Source organism: Labeo rohita, chromosome 12 (assembly GCF_022985175.1).
Source record: "Labeo rohita strain BAU-BD-2019 chromosome 12, IGBB_LRoh.1.0, whole genome shotgun sequence".
NCBI classification, from domain to species: Eukaryota; Metazoa; Chordata; class Actinopteri; order Cypriniformes; family Cyprinidae; genus Labeo; species Labeo rohita.
This window is the reverse complement of record NC_066880.1, coordinates 26,419,837-26,446,189: the sequence shown is the minus strand read 5'-3', so window position 1 is coordinate 26,446,189 and position 26,353 is coordinate 26,419,837. Positions and strand designations below refer to the sequence as shown.

The 26,353-nt window shown below is 36.3% G+C and overlaps 2 protein-coding genes across 3 annotated transcripts; one reads left to right on the top strand and one right to left on the bottom strand.

Moving 5' to 3' along the window:
- Positions 1–1,496: 1,496 nt before the first annotated feature.
- tbc1d12b (TBC1 domain family, member 12b) lies at positions 1,497–21,184 on the bottom strand. 2 transcript variants are annotated; one of them, XM_051124560.1, is made up of 15 exons: positions 20,778–21,184; positions 18,411–19,275; positions 17,012–17,123; positions 15,402–15,458; positions 12,822–12,943; positions 11,036–11,118; positions 9,690–9,807; positions 9,393–9,499; positions 8,937–9,017; positions 6,110–6,195; positions 5,950–6,021; positions 5,468–5,596; positions 3,796–3,905; positions 3,250–3,508; positions 1,497–2,595 (listed from the first exon to the last, which is right to left on the bottom strand). In XM_051124560.1, the coding sequence occupies exons 1-15, from the start codon at positions 20,779–20,781 to the stop codon at positions 2,527–2,529; spliced, it is 2,274 nt and encodes a 757-aa protein (XP_050980517.1). In that variant the 5' UTR covers positions 20,782–21,184; the 3' UTR covers positions 1,497–2,526. The 2 variants fall into 2 exon arrangements, with proteins under 2 accessions (XP_050980517.1, XP_050980518.1); XM_051124561.1 differs by lacking the exon at positions 15,402–15,458.
- Positions 21,185–23,739: 2,555 nt separating this feature from the next.
- drd6b (dopamine receptor D6b) lies at positions 23,740–25,832 on the top strand. The gene has a single exon (XM_051124642.1). The coding sequence runs from the start codon at positions 24,105–24,107 to the stop codon at positions 25,398–25,400; it is 1,296 nt and encodes a 431-aa protein (XP_050980599.1). The 5' UTR covers positions 23,740–24,104; the 3' UTR covers positions 25,401–25,832.
- The last annotated feature ends 521 nt before the right edge of the window (positions 25,833–26,353 follow it).

Genomic DNA, 26,353 nt, shown 5'->3' with positions numbered 1-26,353 from the left:
AGAACGAATACACTGAGAAAACGTCTCAATCTAAAATCAAATAGTAGTAATATAGCTGCAAGCAGCAATGACGGGCCCTCGCCGCCAGCGCGTCCGCAACCCTGGTGCCATCAGAAGAACAGTGTGTATCCCACATTAAACTATGGTGCGGGCACATGCATTAACAGTATCCCTGTACCAGTTTGGATTGAAGGGTTACAGCAATGAAAGGGTTAAAATCTAAATGCTTTTAAGTCATTCTGATACACTGAGAATGAGCTGAAAAAGATTCCTTATCCTATGAGGTCATCTTGTGTTCATCCTTGGTATTACAGTCTTCATCTGCTAGTTTACAAGTGTGATATTTTAAATGTTTTTGCGGTCTCTGAAACATGATAAACGTTTCCTAAGAATGACTTGTTTTTTAATATGTAAAAAGTTGTGAAGAGTTAGGATAATGCACTTTAAATGCACTCTGTCTCTCTCTCTTTTACACAGCCACCCTCCCCCACTCTCAACATTCACACTTACACTTACACACACTTAACACACACACACACACAGTGAGATCAGATGTTTAATAGTTTTTTATTTTTCTATTTTTAGTAGACTGTTTTATATTAATGGAAGTAAGCATTTATTTCTCAGAATGACCAGTTCTATGTATGTAGAAAGTTTTGAAGTGTTTGGATGCTGCATTTTAAAGATATAAGAAAATTAATGTTATGTTTTTTACTGCAACTTTAATAAATCACCATAAATTAACTGTTTAAGATATCCCAAATCCGCTCGCAATTTAACATCTTCAGTATGTTGGCATCATGCTGACAAACTACTTATTCCTGCTTGGAGGAGTATGAATTTATTTATAGCCCGATTTTTCCAAAAATCCACATTCAAATCAAAATAGCAGACTTGAATTAGAAAATTAGAAAGTTGTCCGCCTTGATGAGACCAATATACATACCAAGTTTGGTGTCTGTAGCTTAACTTCCTGCTGCCAGTTGGTGGCGCTATAACTTTGACTCCTTATAGTCACATCTATGTGATCGGCATCATACAACGAACAAACTCCTGAAGTTTCATCAGAATCAGACCATGTGTGCAATAGTTATTAGCCATTTCCTGTTTCTCATTTCTCGCCATAATTTCGTAGCCTCGCCACGGCCGAACCGTTCGAGATATCAAAAATCCCCTGGCAATTTTCCATCCTCAATGTCTTGAGATGATGTTGACCGAGTTTGGTGGCAATCTAAAAAAAACCCTAGTAGGAGTATCCCAAGTTCCAGAGCATGCGTTTTTCACAAAACCTTGAATAGCTGAGTTTTCATTTTGGGTGAACTGTCCCCTTAAAGCTCTCTGAATTACAAATTGTTATTTGATAAGGTGTAATACTTCAAACTGTAAATGTAAAATGACTGAATTAACTATTATTAATTTAGATTTCTCTCTCTATATAAACAAGACAAATTATAGTCACAATGAATTAAAAAAAAAAAAAGAACCAACAACAAGTATAATAGTAGTTTTAGATTTATTTACACATGAATTTTGTGGTGTCAAACAATTCACCTATTTACAATTTATCTTCACTTGAGTATGAAAACTGTACAATAAAACCAGGAGTGTGTAGAAAACAAACCAAGAATTAATGACACAATTTACATTTTTCATCAAGATACAACATTACCAAATCAAAGACCCAGAATTTACAGACATTGGGTTAAAATCCATGACAAACAATGCATTTGGTCAAATAACTGAACAGAAATCAAACAGACAAAAATGACAAATTGTATTATTTCACCACACATTCTTATTCTTTAACTTTAAATTTCAGAAAATGTACTTCAAGTATACAAATCTCTGAATGCATTCTTCACATACTGTCTTACTATCATTAATAAGATTCAGTTTAAAAATCAAGCTACATATTAGTGTTTTAAAAGAAGAAATTAAAGTAGCACAATGCAATAATTCTTCGGCAAGAAGCAGCAAAATGCTCTCAAACACCTCAACGCACTATATGCATTTTTCCTGCATTATTAACTGCATCTGACTTATTTTTACAATTTCTATTGCACTTCATTAAGGTCTTGTTCTACAAAACAAAACCTTAAAAAAAATATCACATTTTTTAAAATCTCAGAACCTTGCTATGCTATTATTAAAATCTCAAGTGCATTAACCAGGCTCTGAATGAATATGCTTTAAAATAAACATCAGCATATAAAATGAGTTAATGGTATGCATGTCTGCACATTTCTTCATATGCACCAGTTCTCTCCATTTGGAGGAATATTATGGAAAAAAAAACCTGATGCTGGTATCTGGTACAGTACGTGACTAAGCTGGTGGAGTATTTTCTCATAACAGGCTTGTGTTTTTACTTCATACAAATGTGTAACTTCAGTAATACTGGCGTGGTTGCAAAGAAATCAAGTTTAGCTTTTTCTTTTCCTTCATTTCATTTCTTTGAGCCCGTTTTATACAATCCTCTTCGAATTGAGAGTTAAAGTCAACTGGATATATAAAAATGATGAGAGTTCAAGAGTTTTTCACTGTAGGACTGCTGCTTTTTTCCATTTCTTTATCCTTTATGAGGGTATTAAACACCTGATAAAGAGAGAGAGACAAGAGAAATAATTAACAGATATGTTAATAGTTTCTCAAAGGATCCACTGCCGTGAATGGGTGCCGTCAGAATGAAAGGCATTAAGGATTTGTCTTCCGGCCAGAAGCAACAGTTTAAAGTTAAAAAGTTCCCTGATGGACTAAAATGGTGTGGATCACATGTGGAATATTGTGATGTTTTATCAGCAGTTTGGACTCTCATTCTGACGGCACCCATTCACGGCAGAAGATTCATTGGTGAGCAAGTGATGCTACATTTCTCCAAATCTGATGAAGAAACAAACTCATCTACATCTTGGATGGCCTGAGAATGAATAGATTTACAGCTAATTTCATTTTTGGGAAATTATTCCTTTAAGGAACATTACACAAATGTAACGTAGAAGAATAAAGTTCATCTGTAATGTGAGCTATACTCAAAATAAAGGATTAGTTTACAGAAAATATGAAAATTCTGCCCTTTTCTCAAAACAAATTTATTTTACTAGGTATCTATTAATAGAAGTTATGCAAAAAGAATCTCTGAAGAGAACAGAATGTAGCAGGAAGTATATTTGCATTTAATTTCCTGCCTGCATTTTCCTTGCAAACAAACTCCACAGGTTGATCGCTGTAACAGCACAGACAGGAACTGACCTGGGTCCACTTCCTGTTGCTGCTGAACATCTGAGTGTTGGCGATGCAGCTGAAAAGGCGCTCGGATGGCGTGTCCTCTGGGAGTCTGGTCAGGAACTGAGCGATGTGAATGAAGTCCATCTGCAGGAGCACTTCCTCATAGAGACGCAGGATCCCAAGCCCCGTGCGGAACAGGAACTCCTCCCCGTCTCTGCAGAACACGTCCCACACCCGACACGCCACGTCCAACGGCAAGGACTTCGTGTAGAGGGTGAAGATCCTGTAAACACGGATTTGGGTACAAAAAATGCAGTAATGCATCCACATGATTTGTTTAGTCTTCATGATCAGAAATCTGACTTGGAATAGAACGTAGCTTCAGAATCAGAATCAGAATCAGAATCAGAAAGAGCTTTATTGCCAAGTGTGTTCACACACAAGGAATTGGTCTTGGTGTTAGGAGCTTCCAGTACAGAATCTACACCTATATGCCATATGCTCACTTAGACATCAAATTTAGTTTTTAGACTCATTTGATCATCATCAGAAGATTGTTCATGGACTCACCAGTCTATGAGATACAGGTCAGGCGTGAGGTTGTAACTCTTGAAGTGATTAAAAAGTCTAGGGAGGTTTTCTTCAAAAAACACCTCAAACGCTGCAAAGTACTTCAGCATCTAATAAAGAAGAAAGACAAAAACATCTTTTTAATTTTTGCAAAAGCTGCATGTGTCAAAACTCAATCAATCAAACCCAGAAATAAACTTTATTATTATGATGTGAAATAATGACAAAGCCCTGCATTTTGGGGGGGGGAAAAATCAGCTGATTTGCAAAAAAGGTGTAATATTGCATAATTTAATGATGTAATTTGATGATGACCTAAAAAATATAATACTAATTAAAACTTTCCATCATGGTTATTTGATTTTTATGGTTATTTCCATGTTTATTTGGTCCAAAATACAGCAAAAGCAATAATATTGTGAAATATTTTTACTATTTAAAATAACTCCTTTCCATTTTTCGTATATTTTAAAATGTAATTTTTTCCTGTGATGCAAAGCTGAATTTTCAGCATCATTACTCCAGTCTTCAGTGTCACATGATCCTTCAGAAATCATTCTAATATGCTGATTTGCTGTTCAAGAAACATTATTTATTATTATTTTATTATTATTATCAATATTTAAAACAGCTAAATTCATTTTTTCATGACTCTTTGATGATTTTAAAGATCAACATTTATCTGAAATAAAAAGCTTTTGTAACATTACACACTACAATATTCAAAGCTTGGTGTCAGTATAATTTTTTTGTTTGTTTGTTTTGGGAAAGAAATTATAGAAATGAATACTTTAAAACAGCAACTATGCTTTAAACTGATCAGAAGTGATGATAAAGACATTTATAATGTTACAAAGATTTCTATTTCAAATAAATGCTATTCTGAACTTTTTGTTGCATCTTTTGAAAAAAAATCTACTCAGCTGTTTTCAACATAATAATAATATTAAAAATGTTTTTGAGCAGCAAATCAGAATACTAGAATAACTTCTATGATCATGTGACTGGAGTAATGCTAAAAATTGCTAAAAATTCAGCTTTGAAATCACAGAAATAAATTACATTTTAAAATATATTCAAATAGAAAACAATTTTTTTAAATAGTAAAAATATTTCACAATGTTTCTGTTTTTGGTGTACTTTTGGCTCAAATAAATGCAGGCTTGGTGAGCAGAAAAGACTTCTTTAAAAAACATTAAAAATCATACTGTTTAAAAACGTCTGACTGGTAGTGGAACTTACAAACAGCAATCTCACAATCAGGATTGGACAAGATGATGTGATAATGTGAACGGGTAGAAATGGACTGAGAATTAAAAAAATATGCTCACAGGAAGACAGAAATCACATCTTTGTGGCAGTTTTCTGCTCATTACCTTAAAAATGGTTGTTGAAATGCAACAAATTGCATCATAATTTATGAGAAATCTGTGAGAAACACACTTTTTTGGAATCAGCACCCAAAATGGTTAAAAAAAGCAGTAAGTGGCATATTAGTAAGAAACAGGCACTGGGTTTCATTCAACAAACAAGATGCAGGATGCAGTTTTATATCTGGTCCCTCAGTTTAAAGTCTGTCAAGCAGAAACCTGGAACATTCCTTTAAATTGATGTAAATAATCTGAACCTCATCTATAAAGTCCATAAAATGTTGTGTGTGGAGGGACAGTACCAGCTCATGGTCCACTCTGAAGAAAGCCATCTGACAGGGTTTGTTGAGGAGATTGGCGAAGGCGATGAAAGCGTCGGCCTCCTCCAGGTTGAGAATCAACACAGCAGCTATGAAGGACATTCCCTGAACCTGCAGCCGAAATAAAGCCAAAATACCCGTTTTCAACATTGATAATAATCAGAAATGTTTTCTGGAGCAGCAAATCAGCATATCAGAATGATTTCTGAAGGATCATGTGACACTAAAGATTGGAGTAACGATGCTGAAAATTAAGCATTGGATCAAAGGAATAAATGACATAGTAAAGTATATTATAATAGAAAACTTTTTCATAAATACTAAAAAAACTCACCTACAACAAACTTTTTAAAGATAATGATGGACACATGATCATTATATGAATGTTTGAGCATTTTTGACATTGCAAACACACAAAATTGAGCTAAAGAGATTGAGTACATATTTATCCAATGACCACTCACATATCCCACATCAGGTCTGTAGCAGGTGTAAGCACCCAGAACGCTGTGCAGGAGATCATGGTACGGCCCACCCTAACACAACAGAGACCAACATTAGTCATTAATAATATTTACAGTTATACTGATATCATAACAGTGAGAGGAAGAGTACGAAAAGTACCTTCTGGAAGATGAAGAGCGGTGGAAACGTGCGTGAGATATCCAGTTTGATCAAATCCAGACTGGATTCACGGTCAGCACTCTCCGCTGTAGTAACCACAATTTAGACATAAATGTTATATCTTAAGTATTTGCTGATTTTGCTCGATATCTACAGTTCCTATATCTACAGTACATCATTATCCTCCTGTGATACTCTAGTATGTTCGTGGCAGTGGATAAACAGGTGTGTCTGGTGCTTATTAGTCCCAGAGGATCTGCTCAAGCGTACTGCTGGAGGCTAACATCAGCCAAAACAGTCTGAGTGTTGTGATGAGGGCCAGATGTGAAAGAGAGGATGTGTTTGTGTTCAAACTTTATGAAAAACCCAACTTTATTAACAGATTCACTGAGACGCATCAAAGGCTAATAAAACAGCATTTTATAGAGTACACAGGCTGGAAGGCATAGTGGAAAACAAAAACAAGAATTAACATGTGATTAGCGAGACTGGGCTTGTAGCACAGGAAGGAAATAACAGCCATTTCAATAAAATGAGGAGGAAGGCGACTGGAGAGTACTGAAAGTCAGACACATGAACACACACCAGTGTCGCACTTTCTGACCAATGGACTTCTTTGAGAAGGATTAAACCCTTTCAAGTTCAGACTGATTTGCCAATGAATCATTCAGACAGAATTTGAGAATTGGTCCAACTGATTCGCAGAATCATATTTTGTCAGTTTGCCAATTACTGGCACAGTGGATTGCTAAAAACCATTCAATTTTACACTGATTCCTAAATGAATCATTCAAATCAAATTGCGAATTAGTTGAACTGATTCATTGAACCAATTAATCTTTTACACTTCCTGATCAAAGAACTTCAATAAAACCGAGTTATAAAACCCATTCAAATTCAGAATGATAATAAATGATTTAGAACCAATTGCAAATCAGCTATACTGATTCACTGAACTAATTCAGATTTCATCAGTTTCCATTATTGGATATACATAGTAGACTGTAAAGACACATTTGAAGTCCCTTCAGTTCACATTTTGTCAGTCTGAGATTACTGGACAAGCAAAGTGAATCGCTAAACTCATTAGAACTCAGATTTACTAACTAATGGATCATTTAGACTGAATTGAGAGTTGGTTAACTGATACATTAAACCAATTTCTGTCAGTTCGCAATTACTAGATAAGCATATAATCAGTGGATTGTTAAAAAAAACATTCAGTTTCAGGCTGATTCACTAATGAATCATTCAGATCAAATTGTGAACAAATTTACAAATGTAACAAATTTTACACTTCCTGACCAATGAGACAGAGTTTAAAAACCATTTAAATTCAGATTGCTAATAAATTATTTAGACCCAACTGTGAATCAGCTACACTGATTCATTAAACCAATGGAGAGATCAGTTTGGATATGCATAGCAGACTGTAAAGACTCATTTGACCTCACTTCAATTCGCATTTTGTGAGTTACTGGATAAGAATAGTGGGTTGCTAAAACTCATTCAAATTCAGATTTACTGGCTAATGGATCAGTTAGACTGAATTGAGAATTGGTTCAACTGATTAATTTAAACTAATTTCTGTCAGTTTACGTTTGCAATTACTAGATATGCATATATGCAGTGGATTGTTTAAAAACAATCAATTTCAGGCTGATTCACTAATGAATCATTGAGGCCAAATTTGAATAGGTGCAACTGATTCACTGAAACAATTGAGACTTTATCAAGTTGCGATAGCTGGATAAGCATTGTGAATCGCTAAAACCCATTCAAATTCAGACTGATTCGCTAATGAATCATTCAGGTCAAATTGTAAATGAATGAATTATTCAGACCAAATTGTCAGCTCAGCTCAATTCACTGAACCAATTGAGATTTTGTCATGTTGTGATAACTGGACAAGCATTGGTGATTTCTAAAAACATTTTCTTTCTGATTCATTAACTGATTCATTGAACCGATTCACGTTTTACACTTCCTGACCAATGAACTTCAATGAGACCAAGTTATAAAACCAATTTAAATTTAGATTAAAAAAAAAAAAATCTTAAGACTAAACTGTGAATCAGCTATATTGATTCATTGAACCAATTGAGATTTCATCAGTTTGCAATTACTGGATATTTACAGTAGACTGTAAAGACCCATTTGAACCCAGTTCACATGTTGTCAGTTTGAAATTACTGGATAAGTATAGAGAATTGCTAAAACTTAAAATTTACTGAATTGAGAATTGGTTCGATTCATTAAACCAATTTCTGTCAGTTTGTGATTACCAAATAAGCATATATTCAGAAGATTGGTAAAAAAATTTAATTTCATGCTGATTAACTAACAAATCATTCAGATCAAATTGTGAATCGGTTCAACTGATTCAGTGAACCATTAGAAATTTTGTCATGTTGCAATTACTGGATAAGCATAGTGGATTGCTAAAACCCATTTAAATTTAGACTGATCTGCCAAAGGAATCATTCAGACTGAATTATGAATCGGTTCAACTGATTAATTAAACCAATTCAGATTTTGCCAGTTTACAACTAATGGATAAGCTTAACAGATTGTTAAAACCCATTTAAATACAAACTGATTCATTAATGAATTATTCAGACCAAATTGTCAGCTAAGCACAACTGATTCACTCAACCAATTGAGATTTTGTCAAGCTTCTATAACTGGATAAGCACAGCAGATTGCTAAAACTCATTCAAATTCAGACTGACTTGCTAATGAATCATTCAGATCGAATTGTGAAATGGTTTGAATGATTGGCATGTCTAAACGCTCCAGCGGGCTGTGTGAGGGATGACAGACGTACCATCAGACTCCATCTCACTGCCTGTCTCTCTGAAGCTCTTCCAGCGCTCCTTGGCCCGTGAGAGAAAGATCTCGTACAAATCTGACAGGAAGGAACAGAAAGGTAAGAGAGCTACAATTCTCAGACAGCACTTTGCAGCTTTAAACATTAAAATAAAAATGGAATATCTGGTCTGTATGTTAAATTTAGCCTACACTTTCATTTCTGAAGGTCCTAAATTCAAAAATCATTCTCTTTTGCGAGTGCCAGAAATAAACTGATCCAAATTTCGTGATAAAGCTTCGCCCCGGGCAAACCTGCACAGTGCACTCTTGCATTCGTTAATGTGAATACTGCATAATGACACACTTCAGACAGAACGTTTGCCCAAAAGGTTTCGTAAATCCTGGGCTTAACAGCATCTTCAAATGTGGCTCTTCACTGACACATGAAAGAGAGAGTAAAACAGAAAAAAACCTGAGGTTATGTTCAGCTCATTCCCAATGGCCAGACTCCAGACTTTTCCCCTCACGTTGGGCGGAAGACCTTGCCACCACAGATCCCTCACACGCCGCGTGCCACGCCTGAAAAGACATGCACGACAGAGCAATGAATAATGTGTAATAAAATGTGCATTTTACATTAGATTTGGAACTTCCTATCGGGAACAAGCAATAGGCTGCCTACGTAGGCAGCTCTAGTTTTAGCAACAGAGCAAACGTGTTTATCATAATTATCACTTCAGGTTGTGATAATGAAGGGTGGCTGTCTCACATGCTCTCCCAGTTGGGAAGGATTTCGTTGTTCCAAACCACCATGGCATTAGCGATGCTCTCCTCCTGTTTAAATCTTTCCTTCATCTGCTTTTTTTTCTTCTGAGCCTCCTTCAGCTCTGTGAACAACAATTATATTACCTCATGTTAAAGTTAGCAAGGCAGAGTGTGCCAAAAGCATTCCTGACAAAATGAAATAGCACATTTCCACATTTAATGACCAACTTACTCTTAGCAAGGGAAAAATACACCAGTGTGACAAGTGTGTTTTGTATGAGTGAATCTCTGGAAAACACATCTGGGTCACATTCACCACCAAATAAAAATAAAGGCTATTTTGCATTATTTTTTATGGCAATTAAGCATATTTCCCCAAAACTTTGCTTCCAAACTTTTTATTTGATTTTTTTTAGGTTTCAGTTCCTATTATTGTTAGTGGTGATTTTCAACTCTAATTTCTGTGGTCATTTTTAACTGCATTTAGGTAAATTATTTTTTATTTGATTCCCAGAACCACCATCACAAATGTATACAAATACAAAATACAAAATACATTTATCCATTTTTAAGCCAAATTAACACTGTACACTGGAAAAAAAAATGTTTTATATATATTTTATATATACACACTGGTGTAGAATTTACTTTGAAACAATTTTCACTTAGAAATTGATTTAATAATACATTTTACAAATAATTACAATCAAATGGCAGAAAACACTGAATTATGATGCAGTTCAACAAGGTTATTTACACTGTGCTCTTTCATCTGAAATAATATCTCATTTATTTTGGTGAAAAATCTATTTAATTACTTCAAAAATCCAGCTATTTATACTCGAAATTCTTCATGTTTTTTTTTTTTTTTTTACATTTGGCTATCAGACAAAAAAAAAAAAAAAAAAGAACCCCACTTATATATACTATATTAGGTGGTCGTAAATACAATGTACTTACATTTAAATTAATAATTTGGTACAGTACACTTATTGTGTACATACACGCTTTTACATTGTACTTATATTTTTAAAAGTACATGTAATCTTTAATTAATTGCTGTAATTACATTTATAATTACACTGTTAACCCATCCCTTACACCTTAACCCACACTTAAACCTACCCATACCACCAAATCTGTCCCCTACCTTACCCGTATCCCACCTTAATAGCAGCAAAAGCATTTTGCAATACAGTATGACCACAATAAGTACACTGTACTTATAAAGTGTGACCACAAAAAGAAAGAAATTCTATTAAATTCTATAAAAAAGTGGAAAGACTGAAATAATATTTTCTTGCAAACTGTTTTTCAATACTCTTTGTTTTATTTTACAGTGTAATGTACCTCTCTTCTTGGCCTCAGCTACCATTTCATCATACTCCTGACGGTGGCGCTGCGCTTCCTCTTCCGACTTCGCAGGGAGGTTCCTGAGGAAGGAAGGCAATGATTTCAGTTGTCACAACAAACGAACAATTAAATGTCTCAAATGCACAGCCTAGAGATCTGTTAGCACTGACATGTTTCAGAAAGACGAATTCACTGAGAAGTTTCTGGAAAAGGCCTCATCGCTGGTTTATCTCATGGTTTGGCTGACGCGGTCACATTTCACTGGTCATTTATTCTTAATAAGGACTTGGGGACTGAAGAGGCTTGCGTGGCGAAATACAACCCAGTCTGTGCTAAGTCTTATTTATAGGCCTTTGTTTGGGAAAGATGAGCCTCTCAAGGTTTGCTAGGATATATGTATCGCAGGTCAATGTATCCTGAGTAACTTACGCCACAAATTAGGAGGGTGACAAAACATCTACCTGTACTCTCCTGAAAGGACCTCAAAGACAAGTTATTAGTTAAACACTAATAGATACGCATTTAAAAACCTCTTCAGTCAAATGCATGTTAATTTAGATTTAGTACTGACCTGAATAAGATATTTCACATGAAAGATGTTTACATATTGTCCACAAGAGAAAATAACAGTTGAATTTATAAAAATGACCCCGTTCAAAAGTTTACACACACTTGATTCTTAATATTGTGTTGTTACCTGAATGATCCACAGCTGCTTTTTTTTTTTTTTTTTTTTTGTTTAAGTGATAATTGTTCACAAGTCCTTTGTTTGTCCTGAACAGTTAAACTGCCCGCTGTTCTTATTAATCCTTCAGACCCCACAAAGTTTTTGGTTTTTCAGCATTTTTGTGTATTTGAACGCTTTCCGACAAGGACTGTATGATTTTGAGACCCATATTTTCACACTGAGGACAACTGAGGGACTCATATGCAACTATTACAGAAGTTTCAAATGCTCAGTGATGCTCCAGAAGGAAAAATGATGCATTAAGAGCCGGGGGGGGTGAAAACTTTTGAATTTGAAAGTCATGGTAAATTTAACTTATTTTGTCTTGTGGGAAACATGTAAGTATCATCTGTAGCCTCTGAGGGGCAAATAAGAAAAAGAAAAAAATATGATATTTAGGCAAAACAAGAAAAAAAGTATACATCTTCATTCTGTTCAAAAGTTTTCACCTCCAGCTCTTAATGCATTGTGTTTCCTTCTGAAGCATCAGTGAGCAATTGAAACTTCTGTAATAGTTGCATATGAGTCCCTCAGTTGTCCTCAGTGTGAAAAGACGGATCTCAAAATCATACAGTCGTTGGAAACGGCTCATATACACAAAAAATGCTTAAAAAAAAAAAAAAAAAAAAACTAAAACAAAGAATTTGTCGGACCTCAAGGACTTTTCTGAAGAACAGCAGGCAGTTTAGAAGTTCAGAACAAACAAGAAAATCATGAACAACTAAGAATCAAGTGTATGAAAACTTTTAAACAGGGAGATTTTTAGAAATGTATCTATTATTTTCTCTTGTGGAAAATATCTTATTCAGGTCAGTACTAAATAAAAAAACAACATGCATTTTGTATGATTCCTCTTATTTTGGTAAATAATTAACATTTTGCAGATTCTGCAAGGTGTATGTAAACCTTTGACCTCAACTGTATATATATGGATTAAAAATATTTCCGCTTTTTATCTTTTATTATAAACTGTAGCTGGATAACATGGAAGAAATCCATGAAAGCTTTTATCTTGTGCTGTTCCTGGTTAGTTAACAGTCTTAAAGTGATACTCACGCAGGACGGTCCTCTAATATGAGCGCCGTAGTGGACGATGGTTCGAATTCCAGGTTCTTCCGTCGGCCCTGAGCAGGCAGGGAGGGACTCTGGCCCGAATTAGTCACCCTGGCCTCGTACTCCTGTGAGAAGACCAACAGGTCAGTTTCAGATATGTGTGGCCACTGCGGGCTGGATGAACTGAGAATATTATATGGTCTGAATGTGCTGTGAACAGAATCACAGGCTTGTGAGAGGTGAACATGAGAGTATGGAGGCAGGTGGCAGGCGTGTGAAGATCGAGGCGTGCTGAGGCCGGAATGAAGCACATGGAGAGAAAGGTTGGTCATGTGAAAGTTGAGTGTTTGTTCATATGAGGAAGTGTGAGGACACCTGAACATTTCAAAGCCTTGTGCTGTTCTCAGGAATTATATAAAAGCCACATCTCGCTGCAAAGGTGTTTTCCTGAGAACGGTCAGCATGGCTGGTACGGTTCCTCTTCCTGTACCATCTACAGCACAAGCTCAAACAAGCAAAACAAAGGCTCTTACTCTCTATTTAAGAAGCTGCTTCAGATGTCATTGGATATATTGTGAATGGAGACCTTTTTCTAAGAAATGTGGGTGAAGGAAGGAAATAGTCAGAGAGGATCAACTGGTGTTTAATGTACAGTTTAGCCGCTTGATGTCCAAAGTAGATAATTTAGGATTCATACTAAGAGCTGCAAATTTAAATATCCAGACTTAGGGATAAACAGTAAAGTTTTTTTTTGTTTTTCTGCTGGTCTAGTTGATTTGTCTCCATTAAGAAAGGAATTATCCATTTTTTTTTTTTTATTTTTTAGGTTCAAACACTCACTGATCATCAGAAGGAAATATGAATTGTAGAAGGAAAACTTTTTGAATGTGAAGATCAGGGTAAATCTAACTTATTTTGTCTTCTGGGAAACATGTAAGTATGTTCTGTAGCTTCTGAAGGGCAGTACTAAATGAACAAAAATATGATATTTAGGCAAAGAAATAAGAAAAATGTACATATATTCAGTCTGTTCAAAAGTTTTCACCCCTGGCTCTTAATGCATCGTTTTTCCTTCTGGCGCATCAGTGAGCATTTGAACCTTTTGTAATAGTTACATATGAGTCCCTCAGTTGTCCTCAGTGTGAAAAGATGGATCTCAAAATCACACAGTCATTGTTGGAAAGGGTTCAAATACACAAAAATGCTGAAAAACCAAAGAATTTGTGGGACCTGAAAGATTTTTCAGAAGAACAGCAAACAAGGGACTCATGAACTATCAAAAAAAATATAAAACACAGCTGTGGATCATTTGGGTAGCAACACAGTATTAAGAATCAAGCATATGAAACTTTTGAACAGGGTCATTTGTATAAATTCAGCTATTATTTACTATTGTGGACTACTGTATGTAATATGTACTATGTACTAATATGTAATATGTAAAATGTTAAACTTTCCTTACTATTTTTTTTTTTTTAGAAAACTTTTCTTTACAGAAAGATGAATTTGTTCCTCATCCAAAACAATTATATTTTTATTAAAAGTTACATTTTCCTTACTATTTTTTCTTTAGAGAAGGACAATTTACAAAACATGTTTTCATTACAATAAAAAAATGAATACATGTAAAATTTTCACTACTGTTTCCTTTAAATTTAACAAATGTATACTCATGCGATCATAACTTAAGTATTAGAAAATATTAGTTGTGCACTAATTTTTTAGAACATTTATTAATGTATTTTCAATTATAAATAATATATGAATACTGCAACTTTGTAATCTACATATTGTTCATTCAATTCATGTTTGTTCATAATAAATTATTTAACAAAACTAAAAACGCTAAAAACATACTAGTACATGTAGAAATTAATAATTTATATTAATAAATGCTGTAAATACATTGTTCATTGTTAGTTCATGTTAGCTGTTGCAATAACATTAACCCAAGACATTAAAATCCAATTTGACTTTCTTCAGTAAAACACAAATCATTTTGAGGAATTGTCACACAGCGTTTTTCCATACAATAAACAAATTCTAAAAGTACTGGAATATTTTTCCTCATGATACTGTATTGACATTCTCAAATTTTTGTACTAAATCAGTTACATTTCACAAAAAAGGAAACTGATTGCCATTAAGAGATTCAAAGCTTCAACTTTGAAGGATTTTCAGTAAATAACTACTTAAATTTCAGTCTGTTCCTTACCTAACTATCAGACAACTTCACGTGAGCACACAAATCATATTGACTCATCTTTTTTTGTGCTTGACAGGGGGTTGACTGTATGATTTAAGTATATGGAAAAGAGCAGCATGAACATTCTTCAAAATATCTTATTTTGCATTTGACAGGAAGAAAAATCATACAGGTTTAAAACAACATAAGGATGAGTAAATTTCATTTTTGGGTGATCTATCCTTTCAACATGTACAGCAAATGTTAAAGCACTAGTCAAGCAGGCATGTCATGTGACGTGAGAGTGGTTGAAATGACCGGTGGGAAGTGAAGGCGTATACGGCTCGGTGCACAGAACAGACATGAAGGAGAGCTCATTTAGAAACCAAACATCATACCCCTGAACTTAAGAGATTGGGAGTAGATACAGATGTGAGATTGCCTGGGTTACTTTCCTGAAGAGAGAGCAAAGCGAGAGAAATACAATACATAAACCAGAAATAATGGCCTGGCCTTCAAAACTCTGCTGACTGGACTTATTTCAGAGCATTTTATGCTGACAGGATTTAGTGGAGCGCGTTAAGTTGTGACAGCAAAATCTGCTGTTTACCGAACGGGCTTTATTCTGACTGTATCTGGATTTTCTTCTTATTTGTTTGTAGTTTAAATCAATAAACAGAGGGAAATGCACAGTTTGGCTGTTAGTAATCTAAGAAAACGTGAAGTGAATTGAGTGTGTGTGTGTGGGAGTAGATAAGCAGGGCAGAGATAGGGTGACGCCATGCATTAAATAAAAACACAACATACACGACGTGTGCGTCTGTACTCCCTAAAACACGTGCTGACCTCTAAACGACCTAAAAACACAGACGCACTAATATCCTGAATGGAAACGAAGCCAGCTGGACTACACACACTGCAGCCAAACTCGATCCAGCCCGCTTCCTACTCAGCACACAGACTAACATACTGTTTTTCAGAGGTACTTATTTTAGTTTGCCTAAACGAGAGAAGTGAAACTTGTATAAAGATGTCTGGTGAGATTAACTGAATTGTTTCTGGTTAGACAGCACCAAAAGCAGAACTGTTTAAAACTGTCTAAAAATGACTTTTTTTTTTCCACCAAACCTTTCAAAGATGTGTGAACTGCGAAAAGGAGAATGAGTTGAGCTTGGGAAAGGCGCTTTATAAATAAAACATTCTGTTATTAGAAGTAGTAATATATTTCTTATCATTGAAACTGATTTTTTATTGTTTTTCTTAAAAAACAAACATATATGTGACCCTGGATCACAAAATCAGTCTTAAGTAGCATGGGTATATTTGTAGCAATAGCCAACAATGCATTGTATGGGTAAAAATGATTGATTTTTCTTTTAAAGTAAAGTAAAGATCATGTTCCATAAAGATATTTTGTAAATTTCGATTAGTAATATGCATTACTAAGAACTTCATTTGAACAATTTTAAAGGTGATTTTCTCAATATTTTGATTTTTGTTGCACCCTCAGATTCCAGATTTTCAAATAGTTGTATTTCAGCCAAATTTTGTCCTATCCTAACAATCCATACATCAATGGATTATTTATTCTGCTTTCAGATGATGTATGAATCATTCAAAAAATCAACTATTTTAAATCAACAAATTTAAAACATCATAAATTCAAATTTTGATAATTTCAAAATTTTACCCTTATGACATATGACATATGTACTAGACAACTATAAAGTAGACAAAACTTTTCCAGATTTTCCAATAAGGTAAAATTCAGTAAATTACGCTTTTTTGGATCACGCTCTCCTCATAAGCATCCAACTTCCATAATGTGATACATTATTTCCTGTTAAATAATGATTCACATCAATAGCACCCTATGAAATCTGTTTAATTTTTTTTTTTTTTTCATTTTAACAGACTATAGATATAAATAAACTACAGATAAAACGTTGATAAATATTGATAAAACAGTTCTATGGAGACTCTGAATCTGAATCAGGTGTGAACAGACCTGCTGAATGGTTTTGGAGTCTTTGGGAGGACTCTCTCTCAGCGGGACCTTTCCAAAGAGTTTCCATCCTGGTGCACTCTGGGCCTCCCTCTGCTTTCTTGAGAACAGATTTCTGCCAAAGACATCATCACAGAGCATCGGTGAATACCTGGAAACACTGCACTGACAAAGCACAAAAATGACTGCAAGTGTACAAGCCAGTTTTGTGTGCTGATTTTGGTTAACAGCATGAAGATAACCCTGATAGTGTAAGTCACTGACTTGAGAAGAACGCCACTACAGCCGGTGAACTGAGATAACGCACAAGCTGATTCAGAAAGAATTATGAAAACCATGAAGCATGAAATTTGAAAACATGTTCCTCTTTTGAGATCCGATCTGTTACTGAGATACAACAAGCATCGTAAAATATGAGGAAATTCATAGTTTAAGCTTCCAGTCAAGCACAGTAACCAGAAGGAGACAGAATCTTAGTCAAAACCTGTTTACTTTGGAAATGTTGTGTGTTGAACAAAGAGATTCATTTCTTAAAGAAAGTGTCTTTGGAGAAGTTTCCTTGTTTAACAGTAACACAAAGACCATTTAAAGAGACAGACCAGCTAAAATTTGAATTGCATTATGATCATTTACTTATGTCATATTATTTTCTTTGTTCGATGAAAAACAAAAGTAATTGTTTAGAAAAAGGTCTGTGCTGTACTTTTCCATAGAGTGAAAATGGATGTTAAATTATCAGGTTACTTGTAGGCCGATTTTTGTCCTGTCAAAGCTTAGAAATATATATCACAATCCACTTTTGTTGCATAGAAAACAAAAGCTTATTAAAATGTCCACTTGCATTTTATGAAACAAAAAAAAAACAGAGTTAGAATAGAATTAGTATCACAAAATGTGCATTTTTGAGGGTAAAATGTCCTTTTAAAGAAACTTAAAAAGTTTAACTTAAAAATGTTTTTTTTTTTTTTTTTTAAAAGTCACTACTTATTATTTAAAAAAAAAAAAATCTTCAAGAGAAAAGTTCTTACAAATGTGTGTCAAGGTCAAGCTCTTAAAAATATCAGATAATTTGACCATAATTTTTATGACAAGGCAAGATTAGTTGAGGTCATAAAACAGTATTATGAATGAATTTTGCATTATACAGTAAATTCCATTTTTATGACTGGATTCTTTCAACATTTTCTGCATTGCAGAAATCACAGAACCCAGAATACATGAGACTGCATGTGTTTTAAACTATGTTTTTTTATCATTAATTATCTTATTTCTCAACAATCCCAATATCATCTGACTATATTTCTGATAGGCTCAATATAATATGTACCTGTGAACTGTGGTTCCCATATTTAGCTAAAGCAGTATTCTATATAAAGCAAACTCTTTTATAGCATTACAATACCTGCTGAAGATCTCAGAGATGCCCTGTTTCCTCTGGCTGAGCGTCAGATCTGCGACAGCAACACTTAACACTCCAGGGATGTTGTCTGGGGCGCTCTGACGCCGACTGATCTCATAAGTGTTCCTGGGTTTCAGACTGACGTCAGTGAAGCTCAAGTCATCGGGTCTATCTGATGCGGAAAAGGTCTCGTCATCAACCGGACTGAGAGGAGCAGAGTCAGTGTTGAGGAAAGTGCTAGAAGAAAACTTCCTGAGAGAGTGTTGAGGGGTTGAAGAACTGGCTGAAGAGTTCCTATCCAAAGACGGGTCGCCCTCGGGACAACTTGTGGTGTCGTTAAACACTAGACACTGAGCATTTGAACCATCTCCTGAGCAGGTAGTTCTGTCTTCAGCTGCAGAAGAAACAGCATCCAAAGCTCTAAAATCTGCCGACAGCTCTCCGTTTGCAATCACACGATCATCCTCTGAATTCAAGTAGCTCCCTGCAGGACGAGATGACTCAGGATCATCCCGCTCAGTCACTTCACATGCACCGTGGCCTGCATGTCCATTTGGGAGTTTAGTGCCACATGGCTGGTTACTGGTCTGATGCTGTACTTTATCACATGACTCTGATGCCTCGTGGTCCTGGCTGCTCTGCAGTTGGCTTTTCTCTCCCTGCGTTGTTCCAGTATGGGAGAACATGCCTTGCATTAGGTTCTCCTGCCTGTCTATAACATCTGCAATGCGTGGAGGTGGTCTGCCTTCCTCAGCACCCCTGCCTCCAGAGGAAGATGACTCAACCATCAGCTTCACAGGTGAATCTACAGAATGCACACAATGCTCTGAGATGACACTGCTCTTCTGGACCCCGTTGGGTGGATAACCTAAAACAAACCAATCTGAATCAAAACAGATGTTTCAAATCCTGCTAAGCAGTCTACCTAGAAGCACTTTACAGCATAACAGACATGTTAGAAGTGTTCGATTCAGTGTTTTTGGCCATTGTTTGGAATGTCTGATTCAGTATTTTAGGCATTAAACATCCAATTCAGCTTTCTTGAACATTATAATCACATTCACAAAAGCTGGTTTAGTATGTTAATGTCAAAACGTTCCACTCAAGTATTTCGATCCAGTATTTTTAAGCATTATTGGGCTTAAACATTCAATTTAGAGTTTTTGAACATCAGAATGTTCAAAATATTCTATTCAGCATTTCATGATTGCATTGAATTGAACATGTGATTCAGCAGTTTAGATGAGCATCAGAATAATGTTTGGATTGTTTGATTCTTAATCATTCATTCCATTTGGAACGTTAAATTGGAACATCCAATTCAGTTTTTTTGAACATCATAACAGAGTTTGAAATGTTTAATTTAAAAATTAAACTAGCTTTGTTGAACATCATAAACACAGGATGTTCGGTTAAGTATTTTGGAGCACAATTTAGAACATTCGTTCTGAGCATGGTTGGAATCATAGTTGGAATATTGAGTATTCAGAACATCAAACACGTTTGTAATGTTTGATTTAAAAGTTCGATTTAGCTTAGGTGAACATCAGAATTAAGTTTGAAACATTCAATTCAGCACTGTTACATCATAATTCCATTTGGAACAATGAAATGGATCTGATTCAATTTTTTTTTTTTTTTTTTTTTTTTTTTACAAAACACTCACGAAGCTTCGATTCAGTGGCATTCAATATGACCACATGATTCGATACTTTTGGCAACTGTGCTCAATTCAAATTTTTATGAACATCGTGAACTACATAATGTTTGGAAATTTCTATTTTTAGCATCATAATCGCGTTTACAACATTTGATTCGAACATTCGATTCAGCAGCCGAGCTAAGCATCAGAATCAAATTTGGAACGTTTCAACAATTTGTTGCATCAATTCCATTTGTAACTATTCAAATTTTTGGAACGCCGTAACATCATTTTTGGAATTTTCGAATGTTCGAAAATTTAATTCAGGTTTGCTTAGAATGCTTATATTTAATAATTTAGTGCATGATAGAACATTATATACAAGCATTCAATTCAGCATGTTAGTGGATCATTAGACTTCAATGTTCAGTGAGGGTTTTTTTAACGTTTGGAATATTCTGTTTAGTATTTTGGTCGTTTTAACTGCGTTTGGAAGATTTGATTCGAACATTCAGCATAGATTCAGTTTATATGAGCATCATAATCAAGTCTGAAACGTTTGATTCAGCATTTTGTGGCATGACAGGAGCGTCTGGATAAAAAATCGATTTAGAACATTCCGAACGCGTGTATAAAGCCTATCTATGTGGACAGCTCAATAAGATCCGAGACATGGGCAATACTGCCTTTCTATAATTAATAATCTAACAGCAAGTGTCCGTACATACCCATCGGCCGCAGCCCAATTCCTGATTGCAGCAAAAATGACCTCTGGTGTAGTCCTCTTTTAAAATATCCAGTGAGGAATGTTTCAATCTCAGTTTGCTCTCATATAAAGGAAATGTGTCTGTACAGGTTCATCCTCGGTCTTTTCCATCTCATTCAAAATCCTCTTGTGGATTGACAGCCGAAGCGCTGCAGCTGTAGTTCAGTGTCGTACTCCGCTCTTCTTTCACCATGACACCTATTCAGACTGTCCTCCAACATATTAACAGGGTAAATATTAATAGTACGCAAAAAGCGTGAGTTAATAGGCACAGCCGTAAAAACATCAAAGCTTTCCTGTCTCAGACCGGTAGATGACCGTATCCTGACCGTGATCCGAAGCCATCTTGAAATTCCAGTGACGTCATTCGATGCTTCATTAACAGGAGAGTCGACACGCCCCCTGCTGGACAGATTCAACAACACGCATTTAGATGATGCAGGCTGCTCATCAATATTGTCATGTGCAGACACAGCAGACAGGTACAGATAAAAAGATTGCACGACTACACTACCTGTCAAAAGGTTTTGAACACTAAGTTTTTTAATGTTTTTTAAAGAAATATCTTCTGCTCACCAAGCCTGGATTTTTTGATCCAAAGGACAGAAAAAACAGTACAATTTTGAAATATTTTTGCTATTTAAAATAACTGTTTTCAATTTGAATATGTTTTAAAATGTAATTTATTCCTGTGGTCAAAGCGAAATTTTTAGCATCATTACTCCAGTCTTCAGTGTTTCATGATCCTTCAGAAATGTTTCTAATATGCTGATTTGATGTTCAAGAAACATTTTTTATTATTATCATCAATATTTAAAACAGTTGAGTACATTTTTTCAGGATTCTTTGATGAACAGAATGATCCAAAAATGTTTTGTTTCAATTACCTGAAATAAAAAAGCTTTTATAACATTATACACTATAACATTAAAGTATAATTTTAGAAATGAATACTTTTATTTAGCAAGGATGTTTTAAATTGATCAAAGTGATGATAACACATTTATAATGTTACAAAAGATTTCTATTTTAGATAAATGCTGTTCTTCTAAATTTTCTATTCAAAGAAACCTGAAAAAAATCTACTCAGCTGTTTTCAACATAAATGTTTTTTGAGAGGGGGTTCAATCTTCAACTGGCTGGCTCACGTGACCAGCCAGTGGCTGGTGGCAGCTGCCAGTCTGATTTTGGGCGGGCTGACTGGCAGCTGCCAGCTGGCAGTATGCCTCAACAAGTTTCAGCAACAACAGATTTTCGGCAGATTTTGTGTTTTGTGCTTAATTTCTTATTGTGAACCTGTTCAGTTCTTTATTTTTAGCGCGATTAAAGTGTTTAAATGGCGGTGATTCCGACTGGTAGGTTAATGCCGCTTCTACTGGTCGCTCAGTCAGACAGCCGCGAGAGCGCTCCGAGTTCAACGCGTTCTCTACCACTCCTACTACAAGGAAGTATATTATTTCATGATTATTAATATCTTCTTATGGATCTTGTCTTTTAATTTGCCGACGTTTTATGGAGTTTTATTATGAATAAAGTGTTTAAACGGCCGTGATTTCAACTGGCAGCTTATTGTCGCTTCCACTGGCAGTTCAGTCAGTCAGCCGCGAGAGCGCTCCGAGGTTAACGCGTTCTTTACCATTCTTGCTACAAGGAAATATATTATTTCACGATCATTAATATCTTCTTACAGGTCTAGTCTTTTAAATTATCAACATTTCATGGAGTTTTATTATGAATAAAGTGTTTAAATGGCCGTGATTTCAACTGGCAGCTTATTGTCGCTTCCACTGGCAGTTCAGTCAGACAGCCGCGAGAGCGCTCCGAGGTAACGCGTTCTCTGCCACTCTTGCTACAAGGAAATATATTATTTCATGATCGTTAATATATTCTTAAGGGTCTAGTCTTTTAATTTGCCGACGTTTTATGGAGTTTAATTATGAATAAAGTGTTTAAATGGCCGTGGTTTCAACTGGCAGCTTATTGTCGCTTCCACTCCCAGCTTAGTCAGCCGTGAGAGCGCTCCGAGGTTAACGCGTTCTCTACCACTCTTGGTTCAAGGAAATATATTATTTCATGATCGTTAATATATTCTTATGGGTCTAGTCTTTTTATATGCCGACGTTTTATGGAGGTTTCTTACGAATAAATGGTTCAAATGGCCGTGATTTCAACTGGCAGCTTATTGTCGCTTCCACTGGCAGCTCAGTCAGCCGCAAGAGCGCTCCGAGTTTAGGCGAAGCGTCAGTAAACAACCAGTCGTGATCACGTTCATTTGACCGCTTTAGTTGTGGAAAAAAACTAAAACGTCAATCATACTAAAGAACAGAGTCATAAGAATACATTCATAACAATAAAATAGTGTATTTCCTTGCAGCGAGAGTGACAGAGAACGCGTTATACTCACAGATCTAAAGCGGTTGAGACTGCCAGCCACCAGCCCGCCACTGGCAGGTCACGTGACCTGCCAGAATCAGACTGGCAGCTGCCACCAGCCACTGACAGGTCACATGACCTGTCAGTGGCAGCTCCTGGCAGCCAGTTGAAGATCGAACCCCTACTGTGTTTTTTTGAGCAGCAAATCAGAATATCAGAAATATTTCTGAAGGATCATGTGACTTGAGTAATGATGCTAAAAATTCAGCTTTGAAATCACTGGAATAAATTCATTTTAAAATATATTTAAATAGAAAAGAGTTATTTTAAAGAGTAAAAATATTTCAGAATGTTACTGTTTTTGCTGTACTTTGGATCAAATAAATGCAGGCTTGGTGAGCAGAAGAGGCTTCTTTAAAAAACATTAAAAATCTTACTGTTCAAAAACTTTTGACTGGTAGTGTACTTAATAATATGTTCATTTCACATTCATTGTGCTTTAAAATGTTAACAGCAGGATGAAACTAGTCATTTTTCATTCACCAAAAAATATTTAGCAAGGAATGTAATTCATACATTGGAATCTAGCCTGCAAAAAGCTATCTACCTTTTTTCCTCAACACGGATGTAAGCCTATGTGTGAGACTTTTTGTTTTGTTTAACTCAGTGAGCGCACTCACCCTTAACCGATCTCTGCTCTCTCTCTGTGGCACTGCAAACCTAATGTTTACAGCAGAGAGAGTCCTGCTCCATTATTCCCTCTTCCGCACTGCTATTCAGCAGGAGCACGATGGCACTTTGTAAAAAGGAGACACTGAGACCTTTGGGAAAAGAGCTTCAGTGGAAAACGGAGAAACTGGTGACGCAAGGAGCCACTTGAATATGATCTATCTGATCTGGGTCCAGAGAAAGCCCCATGGAGAGCGATGGTGCTGAAAGGAAAAGCTCCGGTGTGGGGATCCGCGCACTGACGGGCTGCGCTCTCTGCGCGCTCATCCTCTCCACACTGCTGGGGAACACGCTCGTCTGCGCCGCAGTCATCAAATTTAGACACCTCCGATCCAAAGTCACTAATTTCTTCGTCATATCCCTGGCAGTTTCGGATCTCTTTGTGGCTGTTCTGGTCATGCCATGGAAGGCGGTCTCTGAGGTGGCCGGGTGTTGGCTCTTCGGGAGATTTTGTGACACTTGGATAGCTTTTGATATCATGTGCTCAACGGCGTCTATTCTCAACCTGTGCATTATCAGTTTGGACAGATACTGGGCCATCTCAAGCCCTTTCCGTTACGAGCGTAAAATGACCCAAAGGATGGCTTTTATAATGATCGGGATGGCGTGGACACTGTCCGTCCTGATCTCTTTCATCCCGGTTAGACTGAATTGGCACAGGGCTGGGGATCATCATAACCTTACTATCAGTCCGGAGGACTGCACTGCGACTTTAAACAGGACTTATGCTATTGCATCTTCACTTATAAGCTTTTACATCCCTGTTATAATCATGGTAGGAACGTATACGCGGATCTACCGGATTGCGCAAACACAGATCCGGAGGATCTCCACTTTGGAGAGGGCGGCTGGACACATGCACGACTGCGTGAGCGAACAGTCCCTGAAATCCACGTTCAAAAAAGAAACCAAGGTGTTAAAAACGCTTTCCATCATCATGGGGGTGTTTGTGTTTTGCTGGCTGCCTTTTTTCGTCCTCAACTGCATCGTGCCGTTTTGTGACCTGGACACTCTTGGAGACTCTCTGTGCGTGAGCAGCACTACGTTCAACATCTTCGTGTGGTTCGGATGGGCCAACTCATCGCTCAACCCGGTCATCTACGCGTTTAACGCAGACTTCCGCAAAGCCTTCACCACTATTCTAGGTTGCAACCGACTCTGCGCGTCTTCCGCGGTGGAGACCGTGAACTTCACCAACGAGTTGGTGTCCTACCATCACGACACCACTCTGCTCCATAAGGACGCGCAGGGCGTTTCCAACCCCCAGTGCCTGGTTCTGGTGCCCGATCATGAGGAGCATGTGGACTTACCCTTCGACAAGGTCTCGGTTGTGTCCGATTCGTCTCGTGTCCAGCGGAACGTGCTGCTGCCCGCCCTAGAGCAGCAGGAGGGAGAGATGGAGATTTCCCTGGACATGATGCCCTTCACCTCCACAACACTGAGCGACTGCTGTGGGATTCCAGGTCAAATTGAGGAGTGCTGACCTAATTTCATTTCATACGAACCTATTTATAGCATCGGAATTCATATGCATAGGATATGACCTAATTTTATTTTCGTATACCATTCAAACATGTAACAAATATTTGAAGTAAATACAAATTTTCTAGCCATTTGGATTACAGTTTGATCATAAACATTAATAAACACATTTGTCAGTGATTAAACAGGTAGTGCACTCAAAAAATGCAAATTATTTAAATTATTTTATTGTAATACCCAACAGCTTCAGAATCATAGCTTCATAGAATCGCCATAAATCTGTAATTTAAAACAGATTCAATTAGTTTGAAGGATGAATGAGAATGAAAAAACTACTGATATAAATAACTGGTGTATTTAAAACACATTTAGTACATTTTCTAAATCTTTCCTGTTTTATGACAGACTGACACAAATTACAGGATTATTTTACTTCCAGAATAAAAAATTTCTGATAATTTATCTCATCCAAGATGTTTGTGTCTTTCTTTCTTCAGTCGAAAAGAAATTAAAGTTTTTGAGGAAAACATTCCAGGATTTTATATATCCATATAGTGGACTTCAATGAAGATCAGCAAGTAGAAGGTCCAAAGGCTGTAAAGAGCTCTATATGACCCTAGTTGAGGAATAAGTGTCTTATGTAGTGAAACGATATGACATTTTCTAAAAAAAAATTAAAAATGTATACTTCTATCCACAAATGCTCGACTTGCCCTAGCTCTACAGTGCCTGTCTGTGACTTCACGCATTACATAATTACGTTGGAATGGTCACGCCTGGTTAGTTCTTCATCTGTGTATTTCGATTCAAAAAGGCTAGGGAAAAAACACCATCTCATTTTCTCCTCCAACTTCAAATTTGTCTGACATTAGCCAGGTTTCCATCCAAAGTTGTGAATATACTTTGTGTGCAAAACTGGAATATTGCTTAAAGGGGTCATCGGATGCCCATTTT

Excerpts from the sequence above, each read along its gene's own strand:
- tbc1d12b (XM_051124560.1), bottom strand. Across the intron at positions 15,459-17,011 it reads ACTCCAAAACCATTCAGCAG|GAAAGTAACCCAGGCAATCT; the intron begins GTCTGTTCACAC and ends CTCTCTCTTCAG. Across the intron at positions 3,906-5,467 it reads TCAGAGTGGACCATGAGCTG|ATGCTGAAGTACTTTGCAGC; the intron begins GTACTGTCCCTC and ends CTTCTTTATTAG.
- drd6b (XM_051124642.1), top strand. The coding sequence starts at position 24,105 with ATGGAGAGCGATGGTGCTGAAAGGAAAAGCTCCGGTGTGGGGATCCGC.